The sequence below is a fragment of the Nasonia vitripennis genome, unplaced genomic scaffold, assembly GCF_009193385.2.
Source record: "Nasonia vitripennis strain AsymCx unplaced genomic scaffold, Nvit_psr_1.1 unplaced0148, whole genome shotgun sequence".
NCBI lineage: Eukaryota > Metazoa > Arthropoda > Insecta > Hymenoptera > Pteromalidae > Nasonia > Nasonia vitripennis.
In genome coordinates, this window is record NW_022279927.1 from 1078175 (window position 1) to 1098320 (window position 20146).

General features: G+C 36.0%; 1 protein-coding gene across 11 annotated transcripts in view; it reads right to left on the reverse strand.

Moving 5' to 3' along the window:
• LOC107982149 (dipeptidase 1) overlaps positions 1 to 20146 on the reverse strand; it is a 662392-nt gene that overhangs the window by 468546 nt on the left and 173700 nt on the right. For all 11 annotated transcript variants that reach the window (XR_004345325.1, XM_032602224.1, XM_031933340.2 and 8 more), the window contains one exon: positions 14621 to 14922. Coding sequence is in view for 10 of the 11 variants with exons in the window: in XM_032602224.1 (XP_032458115.1) it covers positions 14621 to 14922 (302 nt within the window). In the remaining variant the exon portion in view is untranslated. The remainder of the gene's footprint in view (positions 1 to 14620; positions 14923 to 20146) is intronic.

Sequence of the window (20146 nt, forward strand, 5' to 3'; positions counted from 1 at the left end):
ATCAAAAAATATGACGTTTTCCCGATTTTTCTTTGGATCTCATATGGACCTTCGTAGATTGAAAAAACTTTTGAAATTTTCTTGTTCTCTATGTCAGATATATTATTTGACTTTAAAAGAACTTCATCGCCTTCGTTAAAATTAACAAAAAATTGTTGTTTTTCTAGATTATATTTATCAGCACGTTTTTGTGCTTTTGTTTTGATACGTTCATATGCGAGAAAAATCCTTTTCTCGTACGGAATATCATCTTCTGGATTAATTAGATTGATCCAATTTTTCCATGCACGTTTAGGTTTGATATTCAAATGCAATTCAATTGGTGTAAAATGTGTCGTATCATGATGTGTTTCATTTATTATTGTTTGAATTATATTAATATATCCGACCCAGCTGGTATGTTTCAGGCTCGAGTTCTTTGTTTACTCGCTCGACGATGTTACTTTGCGGGTGTCTTATGGACGAGAAGATCAAATCAATGTTTTCTTCGGTTAATTTTTTGCTCCATGCGTTCGCGGTGAACTGTGGGCCGTGGTCACATGAAATGCGCTTTGGTTTTCCGTATTGAGGAATATAATCGTAGAAAATTTTCTTTATAGTTACAGTGCAAGTTTGTCGTCGTATTGGATATAGAACTACGAATTTTGAAAATGCATCTATGGTTACGAGAATGTTTTTCATTCCACCGCGCCCCGTCGGTAAGGAACCATAAAAATCTATAGACAATAAATCGTTTGGTGCTTCTGGAATAATAGATTCCATAGGCGCTGCACGTGTGCGAGTTGAGACTTTGTTTCGTTGACATGAGTCGCAAAAAGCAATTATTTTTTGTGTGTTGTGTCGTATATTTTTTATATAGAAATCTTCTTGTAACATACGAATGACTTTTTTCGCGCCAACATGGCCGTGCATTTCGTGTGTTTCAAGAATTAATTGTTCTATCATGTTTTTAGGAATCATGATTTTATATGAATTCGATTGATTCTTTTTGTAAATAATGTTGTTTTTGATTAGATAAGTTAATTTATTTGGATCTTTATCATCAGAGTTTTTTGAAATTAATTGATTTAAATACTCGTCATCGCGTTGATGCTCTGACAAGTGTTTAAATTTATTAAACAAATCTTTTGAGAATTTCTGTTTTTTTACAATTGCGATAATAATTTCTCCCGGTTTTCGTTTATCGTCTGGGTTATATGTTGGATGTCGACTAAGCATGTCGGCCACTACGTTTTCTTTTCCTGATACGTGGTCAATTTGTATATTGTAATCTTGTGTGCCGAGAATCCATCTACAAATCCGATTTCCGACGAATTTACATTTGAATAAGAAAATTAAAGCCTTATGATCAGTATTTATATATACTTTAGCCGCACATAAATATGTACTAAGTTTCTGCAGACTCCATACAATCGCGAGTAATTCTTTTTCTGTCTTAAAATATGTAAGTTCTGCTGCTTTTAACGTTCTACTAATGTATATGATAATCCGTTCATCTTCTTTGTTATCTATTTGTGAAAGTGCACCCGCAATTGCGAAATCAGACGCGTCGCAACGGAGGATGTATGGTTTGGATGGATCAGGATATGCAAGGCAAACGTCTTTTTCAAAAAGCTCTTTTACTTTATTGAATGCTTTTTGTTGTCTGTCCCCCCACCCCCAGGATTTTTGTTTAACTTTTTTCAATAACTCCAATAATGGTAGTAGTTCATTTGCATGATTGTTCGTGAATTTGGCGTAAAAATTTATTGTTCCGAGAAAAGCTTGTAACTGTTTTATGTTTCTTGGAATAGGATAATTTTTTATTGCTTCTATTTTATTTTCTTGTGGTTTGATTCCTTTAATCGAGAGAATAAAGCCCAAGAATCTTGTTTCTTCTTTAAAGAATTCCGTTTTCTCAAAATTTAATGTGAAATTCCATTTAATTAAACTTTCAAATAATCTTTCTAAATGATTCAAGTGATCTTTTTCACTTTTTGAGATGCACAGAAAATCATCCACGAAATTTAATATCAAATCACCGAGATTTTTTGTAACGTGAAATAAACCGCGAATTAAAGCTGCACTGCTTATTTTTGTACCGAAAAGAACTACTTCAAATTCGTATAATTTTCCTTCGAACATGAATGCAGTGTACTGTTTACTTTCCTCGCTTAGAGGTATTTGCCAAAAACTTGACGTTAAATCGAGACTCGACATGACTTCTACACCGTGACATTGTTGTAAAAGTTCTTCTATGTTTTGGGGTGATTCAAGATCATCCTCTAACATTTCATTTACTTTGCGTGCATCTAAACATAAACGAATTGTATTGTTCTTTTTTATTAACGGTACAAATGGACTTATGAAATTACTACTTGACCGACGTATAATTTTCCAATTTAACATTACTTCAATTTGCTCCCGTAACTTACTTTTCATTTTTATATTTACTGGATACGGAGGAATGAAGAAAGGTTCAGGCTTTCCTTTTAATCTTAATTTATATTCAAACCCGACTAATCTTCCAGGTTTTTTATAGAATACTTTACGATATTTTTGGATTAAATTTGTTAGTTTATTGATCGTTTCTGGATTTTTTACTACACAGGATTTAATTTTTTCGTTGATTTCCATATCAGTAATATCGTATGGAGCAATTAATGAATTACGATCATTTCGTCGATACGTTAATTCATTTAAATAAGGTGAGTGAGAATCAACATTCATCGTTGTAACCTCCTCGAGTGTCTCTATATAGCGATGGTCCATGTTAGATTCTAATAAACTTTTGCTTTTATAAGATAATTTTTCAGCTTTATCATTTATATATATTATGATTTCATCATATTTGTATCTATAATAGTACCAAATTCTTTGATTGAGTCGATTCCTAACGTTTCGTCTGCCTTTTCTAGCAGATAGCTTAGTACTTCGTGTACTTTTCGTGACCAGTTGGCGTTTGATGAGGGATCGTCGATCATTGACTGGTTCGAGTCATCTGTTGTAAGTACTGCATTAAGGGTTTCGTTTAATTGTAATTTTAGTTCTTTCGTGGCTACACTACGGGTGATCATGGCGCTTTTTCGAAGCGTACTGAAAAATATGGTGTTACCCGATTCCGCCATTTTAATTTCATTTATGCCTCCGTATACGTCTGTATAATTTTTTAAATTGTTATATAAAAAGAAAAGTTATTGTATTTATAATGAACACAACTTTTTCTGGACACTAATAAAATCCTGAATAAGATTTAAAATAATTTCATGGTGTTACTTCTGTGGTCATGGTTACTTCTTTATTGATTTTCTTAACATTTTTCATATCATTTACAAGTATACATAATAGTTGGGTCTGGCTATCACTTTCGTCTTTTAATTTTTTTAAGATTTTGTTGCGTCTTATTTTATATTGAATATTTTCGTTAGTTATATCATTCAATTTATTGTTTAAGATTGCAATTTGGAATTCAAGATCTTTTATCCTTTGATCTTGAGATCGTGAACGAAAAAATAGGACATCCAAAGCTCTTGAAATTTTTAATAATTGAACCTTCCGGTTAATCTCATTCTCCCGGCTTTGCTTTGTGGATTCTATGATCCATTGATCGGTTGGTATGCGTCGCATTAGTTTTATAATGTTTAGATAAATTTATATTTTATAATTTTCAATGACTGCAAAATATACAGACTGTACGTAGAACAGATCTGTATCTTGCTAATTGTAAAAAACGGTGAATACTTTTATCAATAGGAAAGCTTTAATTATTATTGATTTTACTTTAAGTGTTGCACATCCATTTTAAAAACCAACAATCCTGGCAGGATCGCCATTGAAACGCTCATCACTTCTTCTTACTGGTCCTTGGTACTTTTTTAATATTAGATTGTAATAAAAGAAATAATAAGTCTAATATTTATTAGAAAAAGTAATAAACATTTGCAAATCTGAATCGTGGATCCGAATTCAGATTTGGAATAAATCGATTTTACTTTAAATTATTATTTAACGAATAATATAAAAAGAAAATTGATTGTAAATGAATTAAATAATAATAATAATAATAGTAGGTCCGGGATTGTGGGTAATGGGTATGCAACGCAATAATTATAAACTGTTTATATTTAAAATAGTGTGTATATTAACAAAAATAATTTAACATAAGAATAATGCCTATTATTGCTATTATTCTTTTTAAATCAGATTTAGTTACAATTTTGTTTATTTTTTGATGAAGACTTCTGTTATGCGATTATTAAATATTATTAAATTCTACGCTTAATTTTGCAGTAGAGTATGTGTTAGAGCGCTTAAAAGTGCTGCTCGAATTTTATAATTATTAAATTCTACGCTTAATTTTGCAGTAGATTTCTGTATATGTACTAAGGCGCTTAAAAGTGCAGCCAGAGTAGACTAGGGCGCTTGAAAATGCTCCGCTAGTGATTGAACACAGGCCTCGCATGGCCTTTTATAGGGCGCTAAGCGAGCGCTGATCGAGCCGCCGAAAATATTCGCACATTCACACAATCATACTATCATTCATTCATATTTACATTTATCATTCATACAAACATACTCGGATGCGCACGACTCGCCGTCGCTCGCTTACGCTCACATATACAAATACTGTTACGCAACGTGCTGCTGCTAATGCTGGCTTGGTAGCTGGAGAGAGAAGGGGGACGCGCACACACACATGCGCGTCGATGGCCTGCCGTCGCTGCGTTGACTACTGCGTAGCTGCTGGTTTCGTAGGAGGTGAGAAGAGTGGGGACGGCCGAAATATTCCGTGCGTTCGCTGTATAGGCAGAGTCGGATGTTTTTTAGGATTTTTTTAAATGTATGTGTTCTAGGAAGTAACACGCCGGATCGTGTATAGGGCATTACAAGAGCGATCATTGTTGACTGTCCATATCTTAAATTTTCATGCGAGAGTCTTCAGCACGTATCCGACTTATCTGTGTGAAAATTCAAAATCCTAGTTCTTGAAACGCACACATGCACATATTAACTTGGCGGATAATCTATCTGCTAATCTGCAAGCAATCATCCAGATGTGTATACTTGCGCATAGGCTAGCAAGCGGTCGGGAAAATATGTATGCCTGAGCGAGAAGGGGACGGGTCAGATGTGTATACGTACGTGCAGGTAAGCATGCGGAAATATGTATACCTGCGCGCGTGTCGGGCAAGAAGTCCGACAGATACCTGTATGAGATCTATTGTGCTATGAATAAGGTTATCTCCGTATGTAAGCACGCGGTCGAGGAAATGTGTATACCTGCGTGTTTGCCGCACAGATACCCCTGTGAGATCTATTGAGCGTAAGATTATCTCTTTAAGAATCGACAGTAATTTCAAGTGTGTGTGAAAATTATCTCTGCTCGTGACAATCTAACGTGGAAACAGCTTTGAGGGTTCATCACTTCACGAGAGCGAGCAGATGTACTTATTATTCTTGTTATTATCTTTCAGTTTAAACTGTGAGAAAGCGGGATTTATTTTTCTCCGATAAATTTATTAGATTTGACTGCTATCTTATAAGGATGCATTTACACACTTTCCACCACCTTCGCTTTTCACACGTTTCTCGAAAATCAGAGAAGGAGAGAGGGTGTTCTAGTATCTTGGAGAGAGAGGGGATCCCTCCTCTTTCATCGGTACCAAAACACTCTGAGAGGAGAGGGGTGTTTTAGTATGCCTATGTTCTGGTATGCCTATAGCCTATCTACTTCCCGCTTTTCAAGGAATAAATTAGATAGTATAGTTAAGCCGTAAATAAAACTATTTCTACCCTCTCGCCTCTCACTCTCACGCTTAAAGTAAAGGATGGTAACGGAAAACCATACATATACAAAGTGTAATCATTTTCAACGTTCCCGACATTTTGCCTATTTTCAATGATTTGTAGCTCACGATAGAGATGCATTTTTAACTAAAACTACCCAGATATTTTTGTTAGCGAAATTTAAAATTTTTTTGTTTCAAATACTTTGAAAGCCTTATATATATATATATATATATATCTTCCTATATTATATAGATGCATGTGTAAATTAATGTCAATAACCCCTCCGCCCCCCTCCGCGTCCCTCCGCGTCAATTTTTAAATTTGTAATACTTTGAAATAATATTGACCGATGTAATTATTAATATCACATGACTTTCAGAAATACAAGGATTTCTACGCAATTGTTTTAACCAAAATACGTAAATAAAGCAAATGAACTTTTTGGTGCTATAACTGACGGTCATTTTAAATTAGATGTTCAAATAACGAAAGATGATAGTTACATGATTATTGAAAGAGGAAGCCAAATTGAATTGATTGGTCATTTACAAGAGAAAGGTATTACAAATAATTTAATCGTTATATATATATATATATATATATATATATATATATATATATATATATATATATATATATGGGTGGTTCTCTGTCAAATCGAAGATCAAACATTTTTTTCTTCTTTAATTATATATATGTTATACCTATCTTATAATCCATTTAAACCTTAATATTGGTGAAAGTAAGATTTCGAAACCCATATACATATAGACATTTTAATATTATACGAATATTATTATATTTTTTTTAGATAATAGTTATCTTCTAAAAGTTAAATCTTTCGATCATATAAAATTATTGAGTGAAAAAATGGAACTAGAAGATCTGATTTATTGGTTCTGAAATTTTTATCATAAAGGTAACATTTTAAACTCATCTATTATAAAATATTTTGGTTATTAAGTAAAAAATGAATTTCTATTTGAATACCAAATTGATTTATTTACATTAATTTCAGAATATATCAGACAATAAAAACGAGGGTTAAAATATGAATTCAAGATTAAATTTCAAAAAAAATCTACTATCTAAATTGACTATCTATAGATGAAATGTCCTTTTTTAATTATTTACAATACTTTTATATAAATAAATATTTACATTTTTTATACTCAATTTATTATTTATCAATACAATATAATAAAAACCAAAATTTGGGGGTTAGCGAGCGGAGCGAGCAGGGGGTATATATATACACACACACACTATTGGGCTTCGCCTTCCTGCTCGCTTCGCTCGCTAACCACCTATATTCGTGTGAATTTTTGAAAAATATAAATTCAAATGTTGTATGGTTCAGAATTTTTTTAAATGAATAGACTAATTTGTTAATTTTATAAAATTAAAACTACAATAGAAAATTATTCAACACGACTCACAGAATGGTTTGAATTAAATAAAGTCGATAATTTCGCAAAATCTATTAAATACGTACATATCCCAGAATATTATTTTTAATAGAAAGAGTAAAAAATGGCAAAAAATAAAAAATAAAATGAAAAATAATACTATCGGTAGAATAAATTCAGTTTTTCCCAAAGATCATTAACGGTTTCATTCAAAATAGATAGTAAATAAAGTAAAAGGCACCGCGTCATCACTTTGAAGACTTAAAAACTTACAAGATAGAAATTATAGTACATATAAAGACACTGCTATTGCCATGGGTTTTATTAAACATGACAATAAAATTGATAACATTTTTTAAGAAGTTAGTACTGTTATGATACCAAATGAGTTGCGACAATATTTGCGTGGTTCTTACTCTTTGAAAATATTCAAGGTGATCGCATGTGGAACAAATACAAAAATAATTCTACGAAAGATTTTATTCATAACTAATAAAATTGTGCTTTTTTACATGTTAATAAAATATTTGAATTAGAGGATAAATCATCTGAATCATTAAATCTACCTATGCCAAACAAAACTGCTTTAAAGATCATTTATGATGGTGAAGAAATTGAACAGTGCAAATGTTCGTTTGATCCAATGTATAATCAGTTGAACAATGACCAATAAAAGATTTTTGAAACGATATATTCGCAAACTCACAAATTGTATTTTATAGACGGTCCTAGAGGTTCTAAAAAAACATTCCTACACAAAACTTTAATTTATTACTTCATTTCTAAGAATGAAAAAATGTAATCAATGGCATGGACAGGTATAGCTTGTGACGAGGTATAGCTTGTGACGAGCGAACGCGAATTCGTATTTCGCGCGCTCGTCGCGTCGCGCGACCATTTCATGCGTGAGGGCGACTTTGCCAGTTCGGCGGTACTCGAGAAGCGCGCGCGGAATCAGCGCGTGAGACAGATAGGAAAAGGCGCTAGGACAGTCTAGACATGCGTCTTTTTACCGGTATACCACCCGCGATTTCCCGTGCATCCGAGACGAGAGAGAGCAGCGACGACCAGGACCATCCGCTGGAGGAGAACACCCGAGCCACCATCACCTCGAGTACTCGGGGTACCCCAGCACGTCACTGTTTCAGCCAGGAGGGACGCCTCACGGACACATAGGACTTTTCCCCGTCGGCAGCCGACGGATACGCGGCAACCGAGCACCCAACGCGCGCGTCGAAACTGTAAGTCCGTAACATCAGCTACTGCGCGATTTATAGATTACCCAACGGGCTGCAGACGCCGAGGCCGAGACTCGCTGCCACCGAGTCGTCGGCTCGTCTCCAGTGCGAGCCGCAAGTGCGAACTAGTCCTCTCGCGACACGCGTTACATTGTATTAACATCTTGAATGAATATAGACATCTTACTTTTGAACACGAACGCATGTCTGTCTCTTCCGTAAACCTATTGCGTCCTTCCGACGAACCCGGTAGAGTAAAGCCGGTTACATCGCGGCGCGCGAAGAAAGCGCGGCGTGCGAAGCTGTTGTACACCGAGGCAACCTGGCTGCATAGTACGAAGTCGGCATTGCACCGACGGCTAACGTCCGTCGCCGACTTCAGCATCATCGAGGGATAACCGTGCGGAGATAAAAGAGTGAGTAATCCTCCTCGTTGACGCGACAGCATCTTCGCGGCTGTCGCGCTAAAGCCCAGTTGCCCCGTGACAAGCTTTAATATTACTCTCAAAAGGAATGACAACTCATAGAACTTTTCGCAAAACTTAAGATTTGGCGAACTTAAGAATTGCATTTTAACAATTTTAATCTGATAAAAAAAAATACAAGAAGCAGATTTAATTTCTTTTAATTAATAGTAGTAGAACTATTATAATAGCAGAAACTATAAAAGCATCATACCTTTGGTTACACTTCCATATTTTGAAAATGAACATAAACATGCGTTCACTTAATAAAACATTTTAAAAATTATTATTAAAAGTAGGAGAAGGAAAGATAAAAAACTTTTAAATTCCACAAGAATGGAAAACAAATGGTGTATGTTTAAAAATCTTTGGTTACAGCATAGATTTTTCATTAAATAATGTAATACTCACTTCTCACAATGAATATACTTATTTTTTGAATAATAAAATTTTCAATCAAATGGAAGAAGGGACAAAAACTAATTACAGTGTTGATATTGCAACCTATCAAGGTGTTGATAAATCTAACGATAACACACACACACATATATATATATATATATATATATATATATATATATATATCAATTTTCCGATCGAAATATTAAATAGCATTCGTGAAGAATTACCACCTCATAAACTGTATTTAAAAATTAGGGCTATGATTGTGTTGATAAAAAACTTGAGAATAACAGACGGTTTGTGTAATGGCACGCGATAAAAAGTTACCAAATTATTTAAGTACAACATTGAAGCTAAAATTATAACTGAGGATTTGTAGTATTTGTACCTAGAATTATTTTAAATACCTTAAATTTATCTTCATTGCCAATCATTTTATACAAATGCAATTTTCTTTAGTCTTAGCGTTTGCTATAACTATTAATAAATCTCAAGGATAAAGTTTTGATAATATAGGAATAAACTTAAAAAAAAAGAAATTCAGAAATAGAAAATATAGTTTGGAATAGAAGTTTATACTTGATTCCCATCAATATACATATACTTTTTTGAACAAATCTAGTAAAAAAAAGTTTTGTTTTGATTATATTATAGCTGTATTTATAAATATCTGAAAATGGAGTGGGATCTAACTCAAGATTCTTCAGTTCAAACAGAAAACGTAGCGCATGAAAACTTTTTTCAAGCATTAAATAATCAAATCGAACTACATGAATTAGAACAAGTAAACTATAAACGTTATTTAAATGATTTGGTTATAGAATATGATGAAGATCAATTAAAAAGATTACATTCGTGAATTCAATTTTTCGAAATATTTCGTGATGAGGTATAAATAACAACAAAATTTACAAGTTTAGACCAAATTCCAACTGAAGCAACATTAACTACTCAACTTATTTTAAAATTTCGTAAAACTCATGATCTTCTTCCAACTACCTTGAAAAATGATAGTGTAGTTCATATCAATCAAAATTAATTGTGTAATTAATGAAAGTACGAATATTGTTTCATAAATTATTTATTTAAATTCATAATTATCATAGTGCGCCATGTAACGGGATTTATTTTCGGGGAAAACTCGGTGATATTCGACTGGATCAGAATCCCTCGGTATAACGGAGAACTCTTTCGACGTCCGTGATTTACCCGCGTTGCAACGCAGCTTGCTGCTAGAGCTGCTTCGCGAACGTCGTGTTCGCACGTGTGCTATCACTCCGCACTCTCCTGTGCAGAGAGAGAGAGAGAGAGAGAGAGAGAGAGAGAGAGAGAGAGAGAGAGAGAGAGAGAGAGAGAGAGAGAGAGAGAGCGAGGGAGAGAGAGAGAGTAAAACTAAGTTGAGTTACGGCCTAAGGACCGCATCTAACTAGAATAAAGAAACAGCACCAGAGGGCCCAAAGTCGCTACGATTCGGCGGTCAGCAGGTGCCGTCGCAGTGCCCTCTAGAAGGCCCTAGCTCCGGTTTCAATGCTCACGGTAGGGAGGCTCAGTTCCGAAGGAACTCCCCTAAAGGAGCAGAACGCATGTCGACCTTGTTGGTGAGTCGAGTAACCTCATCGAAAAGCTCTGCTCTCCCCGTGCGCTTATAGTGCCTGAGTGTAGCATTGCGTTTATCGATGAGGATCCTGAGCTCTGATCCAGACAAAGGAAAATATTTCCTACGTGGGCAAATCGTTTTCAAAGGCGCCAATTCATCAATTGCTAATTTTAGATTATTATTAAGAACCAGATCGATTTCGATCAAATTCATGGCTGTCCAGTCACAACAAGACATGAGGTTGACAAGACTAGAAGTATCTATGCATTTGTCATTTCTGTAAGAGAAGGTGTGTGTTTTTCACTTACCAGAGTGGGAGCGTAGATGCCTAGCGAGACATCTATGACACAATGCTTGCCAAAACTAGGTAGCCACTTATTCTAAGAGTCCAGGATCGTGTCGTTTTCGTCGGTCATGATAAGGTCAATCCATGTATGAGACGATGAGGTATGATGCGTGGGACCATGCTGGATAATATGAAGAGATAAATCTTCGGACAGACGCTTGATAGTAGTAGCGTCTTTCGAGACAGACAATAGGTCCGAATTCAGATCACCCATTATGATCTTATGACTAAATTCGCCGCATAAGTCCGGCAATACATTAAAAAGGTCTGAGTCCTTTTGTATTGGAATTTTGTGGGCCCTGTAAATAATGCCTAGAAGCACCGTAGGTGAGTCGCCCCTTTGTACGCTGCAAAATAGGTAATCTGGGATTCCAGTTTTTCCTAGACCCCTAGTATCAGAAAAAACAAGCTTTTTAATTTTCAATCCATTGCGTACAAATAAGGCGACGCCACCTCCGTATACATTTCTGTCCTGCCTAATGATGGAATATCCCCCGATGCTAACTAGGCTGTCATCCACAATCAGACCCAGTCATGTCTCTGTAAAGCCAAAGATATCATACCAGGGGCGCTTCGTTAGAAAATTACGGACGATCTCAATGCGAGCCCTGAGCGAGTTCACATTGAGAAAGCCCGCCCTCAAGCTACTCCTAGCACCCGGCGCATTGTCAAGGGGCCTCGCGAGTCATATAGAGGGCACGGATGATGATGATAACGATGATGACGACTGTATGGATGTTGATGCAGATGATACAGTCGTCAATGATGGCGACGATGCTGGCAAATTTGCAGCCAATCGGGGATCCCAATTATCTTGTAGACCGTGCGGTACAGCAACAGTTGCAGCGAGCATCTACGAGGATCCTGGCAACTTGTTCGAGTAGACAAGGTAAGAGAGCGCGCAGTGCCTGTGTTTGTGTGACTTGCAAGTTAATTTTATTTTATACATTTATGTTTATTTTGCGTTGCTCAAATATTACCCTAGGCTTATTATTTTACGCACGTTGTCGTGATTTATCGACCTTCCGCTCGATCCCGATCCCGACTCCTTCCCGCGAATACCACCACCGTCACAGGCGTTATCTTTGTATGATTAAAGCAGATTGAGCAGCCGAGTACACACCAGGAGGTACGTCGACCACTACGAAACAAAAGCAGTTCGAAAGCTGTATGCGACGCGAAGTGATCGAAGGCGTCGATTGAGTTCTCCGCCACATTGTGAGATTGTGATTATGATATTCATTGACGACTTATAGTCGTAAAATCAGCCCTTATTACAGAATTATTTAATTTACTTTCCGAAAGTTTATTGAGTTGTTTCTCTAAAATATAATTAATTAACCAGACTGTTAATACGGCCATATTTTACAATGCAACAACGTAGTGAAAATATGACAGTCTTAAACCCGATAATGCAGCTCACATTTGTGCGTTATTTGGTAACGGGTAGGTGAGGGGGGGGGGGGTAGAGGACGGCGGTAAGAAGACTTCGAAGATTTTCAAAAATCACATAAAAATGAAAGAATTTACGTTGTTTGATGGGGGGGGGGGCAAGGTGGTGGGGGGAAGTTTCGCCAAGATGATCATATAATATAGGAAGATATATTCATTATGACTGCTGTTGCTGCATCTGAAAAAAGTTGCATCAGTCCCATTCATTACGCAAAAGAAAGACAGGGAAATCCATACTTGTGTTTAAAAAATATGGTGTGCACCAAGGGCTTAGTGGGCTTCGTGACCTCGCGTCGTTGCAGTACTCGTCTGCGGCTCGTTACGCCCTCGGCTTCGGCTCGGGCTAACTCGTTTTAAGGGGACACAACACCTTTAAACTTCGAAAATATCGATTTTTTCATTGCTTATTTTGACAGGAAATGTTCCGTAGAACACGCTCCTAAAACCCGTTTATCAAAAAAAAAAAAAAATATGCCCCGCATAGTTACAAGCAAAATACTAAAACAAAATTTTTATCGTTTTTTCGTAAAATTGCGTATTCTTCATTTTTTGTCTAATACGACTATAGTACATTGTACAGCAAGGAGCGAAAATAGGCATTTCCAAGCGAGGATAATATTGGCTCAAACATCATCCGAGTCTGGAAAAGCACATTCGCCACTCGTTGTTCACCGTGCTTTTTATAACAAGTGTATAAAGAAGACCATTTTTGTGGCCTATGAAATTTGATTGAGAATAGAGTTATTCGAGTCGTCCACTACGGTGTGCGTGTATATATATATATATATAAATCAAAATTTTGAAAATTTTGAAAATTTTGAAAATTTTGAAAAATTTTGAAAATCTTGAAAAATTTTGGAAAATTTGGAAAATTTTGGAAATTTTGGATAATTTTGGAAATTTTGGATAATTTTGGAAAATTTTGGAAATTGTTTCAAAAGTTTTTAACGATTTAAAGTTTTAGTAAGGAGATGGAAAAAAATTAATCGAGAGGAGCGAAAACGGTCGTTCGCTCCTCTCGATTTCCGATTCTCCGATTATTGTAGGCTCGTTCTACCTGTATAGGGGGCGAAAATGGATTAATTGATACATGTATTGTGATCAGGGACTCTCGCTCTACTTTTTGTGTGACGCTCGGAAAACCCCATTTTCGGCCCAGTTTATAGGCGCCGAAAATGGTCTTTTTTATGCACGTGTTATAAAAAAATAATTTTTTGAAGCATGTCAGTCTGTCACTTAAGCAACTTGGTACTGAAAACCAATGTAACACAAGTTAATAGCAATAAAAGTTATTTGTTAACTAATCTGAAATTAGTGGCGAAATTTCGCTGTGGTGAAATGTCAGTGTGGCGAAATGTCTTTAGGCAAAATGTCTGTAGGTAAAATGTCGTGTGAAGAAATGTCCTTAAGTGAAATGTTGTGGAACCAATTTATTAACCCTTAACAACGCCAGGCGTCTTACTGTCCTTTGTGTAATTTTTGTCTGTGTTCCTTAAGTAATCGTAAGAGTTGAAAGACCTTTCCTTGAAGTAATTTAAAATAAAGGCATTTATTGCATAGCATTTTAAACTGGTTTAAAAGGCAGTATACATGCACGCACACACACAAACAAATCCATACGCGCGTTTTCTAAAAATATGTGATCCGATCATTTAACACCTCGGAAGGAATCGATAATCTGTTTTTAATAGAGCCAAAAATGTTATCTTACAGAGCCTCCTTAAGAAAAAAGCGAAAATGTAAGGAAAAATCGTATTTTAGAAATTGACTTTAATCTCGAGAATCAATCAACAAAATCATTTAAAATTTTAACAGCAATGAATTTTTGCTGTGGTAAATTACAATGTATGATTAATTTAATTCATCGTCACATCAAATTGAATAAAATTTAATGCTATGATTATGAAAATTGTTTGTGATTTCTGTTTTAATTTATAACTCACCCATCAATAAGAGGCACTTCAGTGAGGATTCTTCTTATAATATCCAACCTTTGTTGATGTGTAGCTGGCGAAGTTTGGAGAAGAATTGGCAAACATAGTCCGCCTAAAAGTAAAGATGTCATCACTAAGATAATTGGAGCTAGAATGCGACATTTCCTTCGGGAGATATCAAGATGGTGGTCCTTATGCGTTATACCCCCACCACTGCTACCGCTACTTGGTGATTCTTCGCTACATGAAGGCGGTAGGCGAATGGTACCGTTGCATGGTGCAACATCTGGCAGTTCAGTTAGGCACGTTGTCTATAAAAAAAAAACATAAATTTTTATTTACTATAGAAGAGATTACATATAAAGTACTTATGCCATTGATGACATTATTGATATAGATTATACAGTTAGCGTGAAAGATGAAAGTGATATAAGTTACGATTAGATTCACTTCTACTGCCTCACAAAAATAATGCACAGACGATTGTGCATAGATCCCTGCAGGGAAGATCTGTACAGATCTCAGTGCAAAATTCAGACTTTTTTTTGTAATTTCTAGATAATTGTTAAAATAGAAAACTTGATATAATAAGGGCCTATATGTATAGGTGCTACCATTTTGATGATACTATGATTGCAAAATCCAAAATTTCTATTTTTTTAGATTTAGAAAATTTTTATAAAGAATCAAATTATTGGAAATTAAAAGAAATTATCACTTTCGTTACGCACTTTCGTTGTGTAAACAGAGCTGATTATTAAAACAGACTATAAGTCGTTAACCTATTTTTTATCTACACATCTTCTTAATGATCGTCTCACCTAATAGTTCTTGGCAATCTAGGACTATTACCTAAAGCTAGGGTATGATGTACCTAGTGCCTTAAACGTCGCTGCAAATGCGCTTATTCATATTTCTTTAAAACACGTAGTTAATGTTGAGCAAGACATCGTAGTCGATATCATACTGTGAAATGCTTACTTCTTTCGCATTTTAATATTTTTACAATAAAAAAAATACTGTAAATCACTAAATAAAATTTTGAGGCATTTGACTACATTGTTTTAGAGAGTCAAAAATTTTCCAGAAAAAATTGAAACCTTGATGTCTTAAAAATCATGGGGGTTTGAAAGCTGCGCAATGAACTTAGCCAAAACACATAAAAGATCTACTTTTTTCCAAAATCTCAAGTGCAATAAGGCATTAGGTCCGTAATCGTGGCACAAAAAAAAACTCATTTTTTCAGTTTTCAATTTATTATTGAAAAAATAAGTAGTCAAATGACTTGAAATTTTAATGGAATATAGTTTGACACGTAACTCATCAACATGATTTTTTTCGTAAGGTTATGATGTTTAGTTTCAGGGATATGAATTAAAAAAAAAAAATTACTTTTTTCATTTTATCTGCCGTACAAAGCAGTCGATCCCGAGGACCAAATGAGGAAAAGCAGGTAATTTCATTCTCTTTCAAATGCATTTTAGCTGAATTTTTTGTAATAATGGGATGATAAAAAAACGCGAAATAGTGTTTTTCAAAAATCAAAAAAAAGAGTTAAGAAAATAAAAAATAACTGTTTTTCCCGAATTCAGAATTCAAAAACAGATATACATGTCAAGTTTTATTGATATTGACGGAGTAGTTCCAGAAAGTAGTTTATTGTAAGAATATTATGTATAATAATAATATTAATATTAATAATAATAGAATATTATTAGATTTAGAATTATCTGTCTGCGGCTTTTGCACTTACATTTTTCTATTGTTCTGTGTATATGTATATGCCTGCGTGGATGAAAAAAATATATAATTTAGCCAAATGAATCAATCTTTAATGTCATTTTGTGCTCTCTTATAAATTCTGGCTCCTCGTTCGTGGAGTTTTTACTGGTGATAAATGGCTTTCACCGATATCATAAATTACTCTGTTCCTAGGTTCATTGGCATTTGAGTAATGCATGACTTTCAACGTTTCATTATTTTCTGGGATAAATCCATGCCCCATTTGTATGTTTGTGACAGGTGGACAGTTTTTGAATCTCTTTGTTAGGAATTGACGAGTTTGTTCGTGATATTTTTTGGTGTATAAGAAAAATGTTATATTGAATGATCGCCCATTAGCCCATGAATAAAGAGCTTTAACATCTAGAATTGCTTTATTTTTTGCAGCTTGTAAGCTCGCTCTTGTAGCTTCTCTCTTTACTATCGCTCCAACTCCATCGCAACTACCTTTTCCGTGTGCTGTTGCAAAACAGTGCCATTCAGCATCAACGCTAAAATCTCTCTTATGACTCATTAAACTACTCATTTGATAACGATTTTTAAAATGCTGTTTAGCACCATCAGTAGCATATATTACCTTTTTTACTGTGGGACAAACCTTGCGAATTTCAGGTATAAGCTTTTGCTGCATTATGTATACTGCAGTGGCATCATGAGTAGTACAGTCGGACATAGATACTGTACTGAAATGCTTTAGCTTGCCTTCAGATTTATAATAAACAACAGCAGGAAAAATCGTACTTTGATCATTATTAAAATGAAATGCCTGTGTAGCATCTTGGGCTGTAAAAGCATAGTTCTCAGCAAAATCCAATTGAGCAAAAACCTCTTCATCTGAAAGATTATTTTTCTTCCCAGAAATAAACTTTGATTGTTCCTTAGCGATGAAGTGATGAGGTATCAACTTTTCTAGGCTAGAACATAAAGTTTCAATAAATTCTTGCGATGTTAGGCAATGTTTTATCAAAGTGTATCTATCGGTTGATTGCCACGTGCTCCACATGACTTGATCAATATTGTGCTCATCCATAATGTTCTCAACGTAATTAGAAAACTTTTGAATGTCCGGACAAAATTTGCATTCATTCAAATAACAACTTGGTTTGGGATCCTCACATAGAACGAAATTCAAACAATCTTTATAATTCTTCAGAATATTGTTTGAGATTTTTTCTATATTTACTGCGTCAATCATCGCCTTGAAATTTTGGTGTATCGTACATACACATACATTGTGTGTACCAGAGGATCATGCAAAGACACAACATTTTGGTCTCAGTTCCGCAAACTTGGTAAGCCCAATCGGATGTTCAGGAAACTGTTCTTTAAATTGATTATGAAGGTTCTTAATATCAGTAAGTAATAATCTTTTCTGCCTGTTACAATGCCGCTACCCTAAGCGGGTCTTGAGCGTTGTCGTCCAGATCGGACGGGTGGGTGCCTATCACCACTACACAGCGCGTCCTTAGGTTGCGGATAGAGGAACAGCCCCTGAGAAAGAGGTTAGCTGCGAATAAATTGAATAAGCAGCCGCGGACAGCCGATAGGAACAGGCGTGGGTGTGATGAGCCCACACTGTCGAATGCATTCATCTAGAAACACTACGCAAGCACCACAACAACAAAAACACTTCACATTATCTCTTATCTCTCAATCTATCTCTTTCATGACACATTACAAAAATGGGCAAAAATACTGCTGCCGAGGAGGATGCGGGAGCGATGACAACTGCCCCGAAAGGGGATGTGTAGAATGATTCGTCACCTGGTCTTACGCGGTAACGATGCCAGCGAAGGCGCGCTGCCTTGCAGGGGGGCGTTAGGATTCGAGAATAAAACCGCAGTGTGTCTGACGACGAATTGACACTGTTCTCGTCAAAGTCGGAAAGCTCTCATACCTAGTTCTAGAGAGGTATGGGGGTTATCACCTCTAGAACGGTGGACTCACCTGCGATCGGAACAGGATCCGAAGCGCGCGGGTTTAACATAACATCATGGCTCAAAAAAATCAAATCCGAACCAAAAGGGACTTAAGGGTCGGAACTTGGAATGTTCGCAGTCTATACAGAGCAGGTGCGTTTAAAGAACTCGTAAAGGAAGCTGATAGGTACAATCTAGATTTGGTAGCAATACAGGAATCGCGGTGGCCAGATGGCGGAGTACTAGCATCGGGTAACTTCACGTACCTGTATGGGGCCGGGAGTGGGGGATCTCTAGGCACCGGATTTCTCGTAAGCAAAAGCATCATACATTTGGTTAAAAGTTTCAAATCCGTCAATGATAGGCTCTCGTACATCATTATCGAAGGTGAATGGTATAGATATGTATTTATTAATGTACACTGTCCTACGGAGAACAAAGAAGAAGAAGCTAAGGATCTCTATTACGAAACTTTAGAGCAGGTAATCGACCAGTTCGCGTCTTACGACACAAGAATAATATTAGGCGCTTTCAATGCTAAAATAGGTAGGGAGGAAATGTTTAGGCCTACTATAGGTAAGGAAAGCCTGCACGAAGCCAGCAATGATAACGGTATTAGGGTCATAAATTTCGCGGCGGCAAAAGATCTTATAATCAAAACTACGTGTTTTAAGCACAAGAACATACACAAGGCAACGTGGACATCGCCGGACGGGGCCGCACAGAACCAAATTGATCATTTCCTCATTGAAAAAAGACGTCATACTAATGTTCTTGACGTAAGGGCTTACAGAGGGGCAGATAGCGACTCGGACCACTTCCTAGTAGTAGCCAAATTAAGAGCTAGACTAGTAGCGAATCAAAATAGTAAGCGAGCAAACAAGGTAGAAAGCTTCGATATTGAGAAACTACGAGATAGAACAGAGCGAATTAGGTACCAGATAGAAATTAATAACAGGTTTCAGGCACTTAAAGAAGCAAACACATCGCCGGAGGGGAATGACGAACCGAATAGCTTATGGGGGGACATCGAAAAAACGGTAAAAGAGGCCGCGAACAAAGTACTGGGTAAAAAGAAAAAGCCAAAGAGCAAACCATGGTTTGACGAAGAGTGCAAACTCTGGTTTGAAAGGCGCAAAAAGGCTAAATTAGATAGCTTAAAAAATAGAAGCGATAGGACCGTAGAAGAGTATTCTAACGTAAGGAAACAGACGAGCGCGATCTACATAAATAAGAAGCGGGAGTATCAAAAGAATCTTATTAGGAGAATAGAAACTAACAGTAAGGAAAATAAACCCCGCGAAATGTACAGAGGGATTAACGCTATCAGAAAGGGTTTTAGGAGTAGAGCGCAATTGATGAAGGACGAAAACGGGGACCTCGTAACAAATGACAACGAATTACTGTCGCTGTGGAAAAATTATTTCGATAAATGATTAAACGTGCACGAAAATAGCGAAGAATTAGGGAACGAAATTTACACTGCTGAACCCCACGTGGAGGAACCGAGCTACCAAGAAGTAGAGGCCGCGATTAAAAAACTAAAAAACAACAAAGCCGCGGGAAATGACTCTATACCAGCTGAGTTACTCAAATATGGGGGCGTCGAGCTCACTTTCAAAATCTATAAACTAGTATGTGCCATCTGGAAAAATGAAACAATACCCGAAAATTGGAAAGAATCTATCATTATACCGATTTTTAAAAAGGGGGATAAGACACACTGCAATAACGATAGGGGTATTTCACTTTTAGCAACGTGCTACAAAGTTCTGTCAAACGTAATACAAGCTAGACTCACTCCATTCGCGGAAGATATAGTAGGAGATTATCA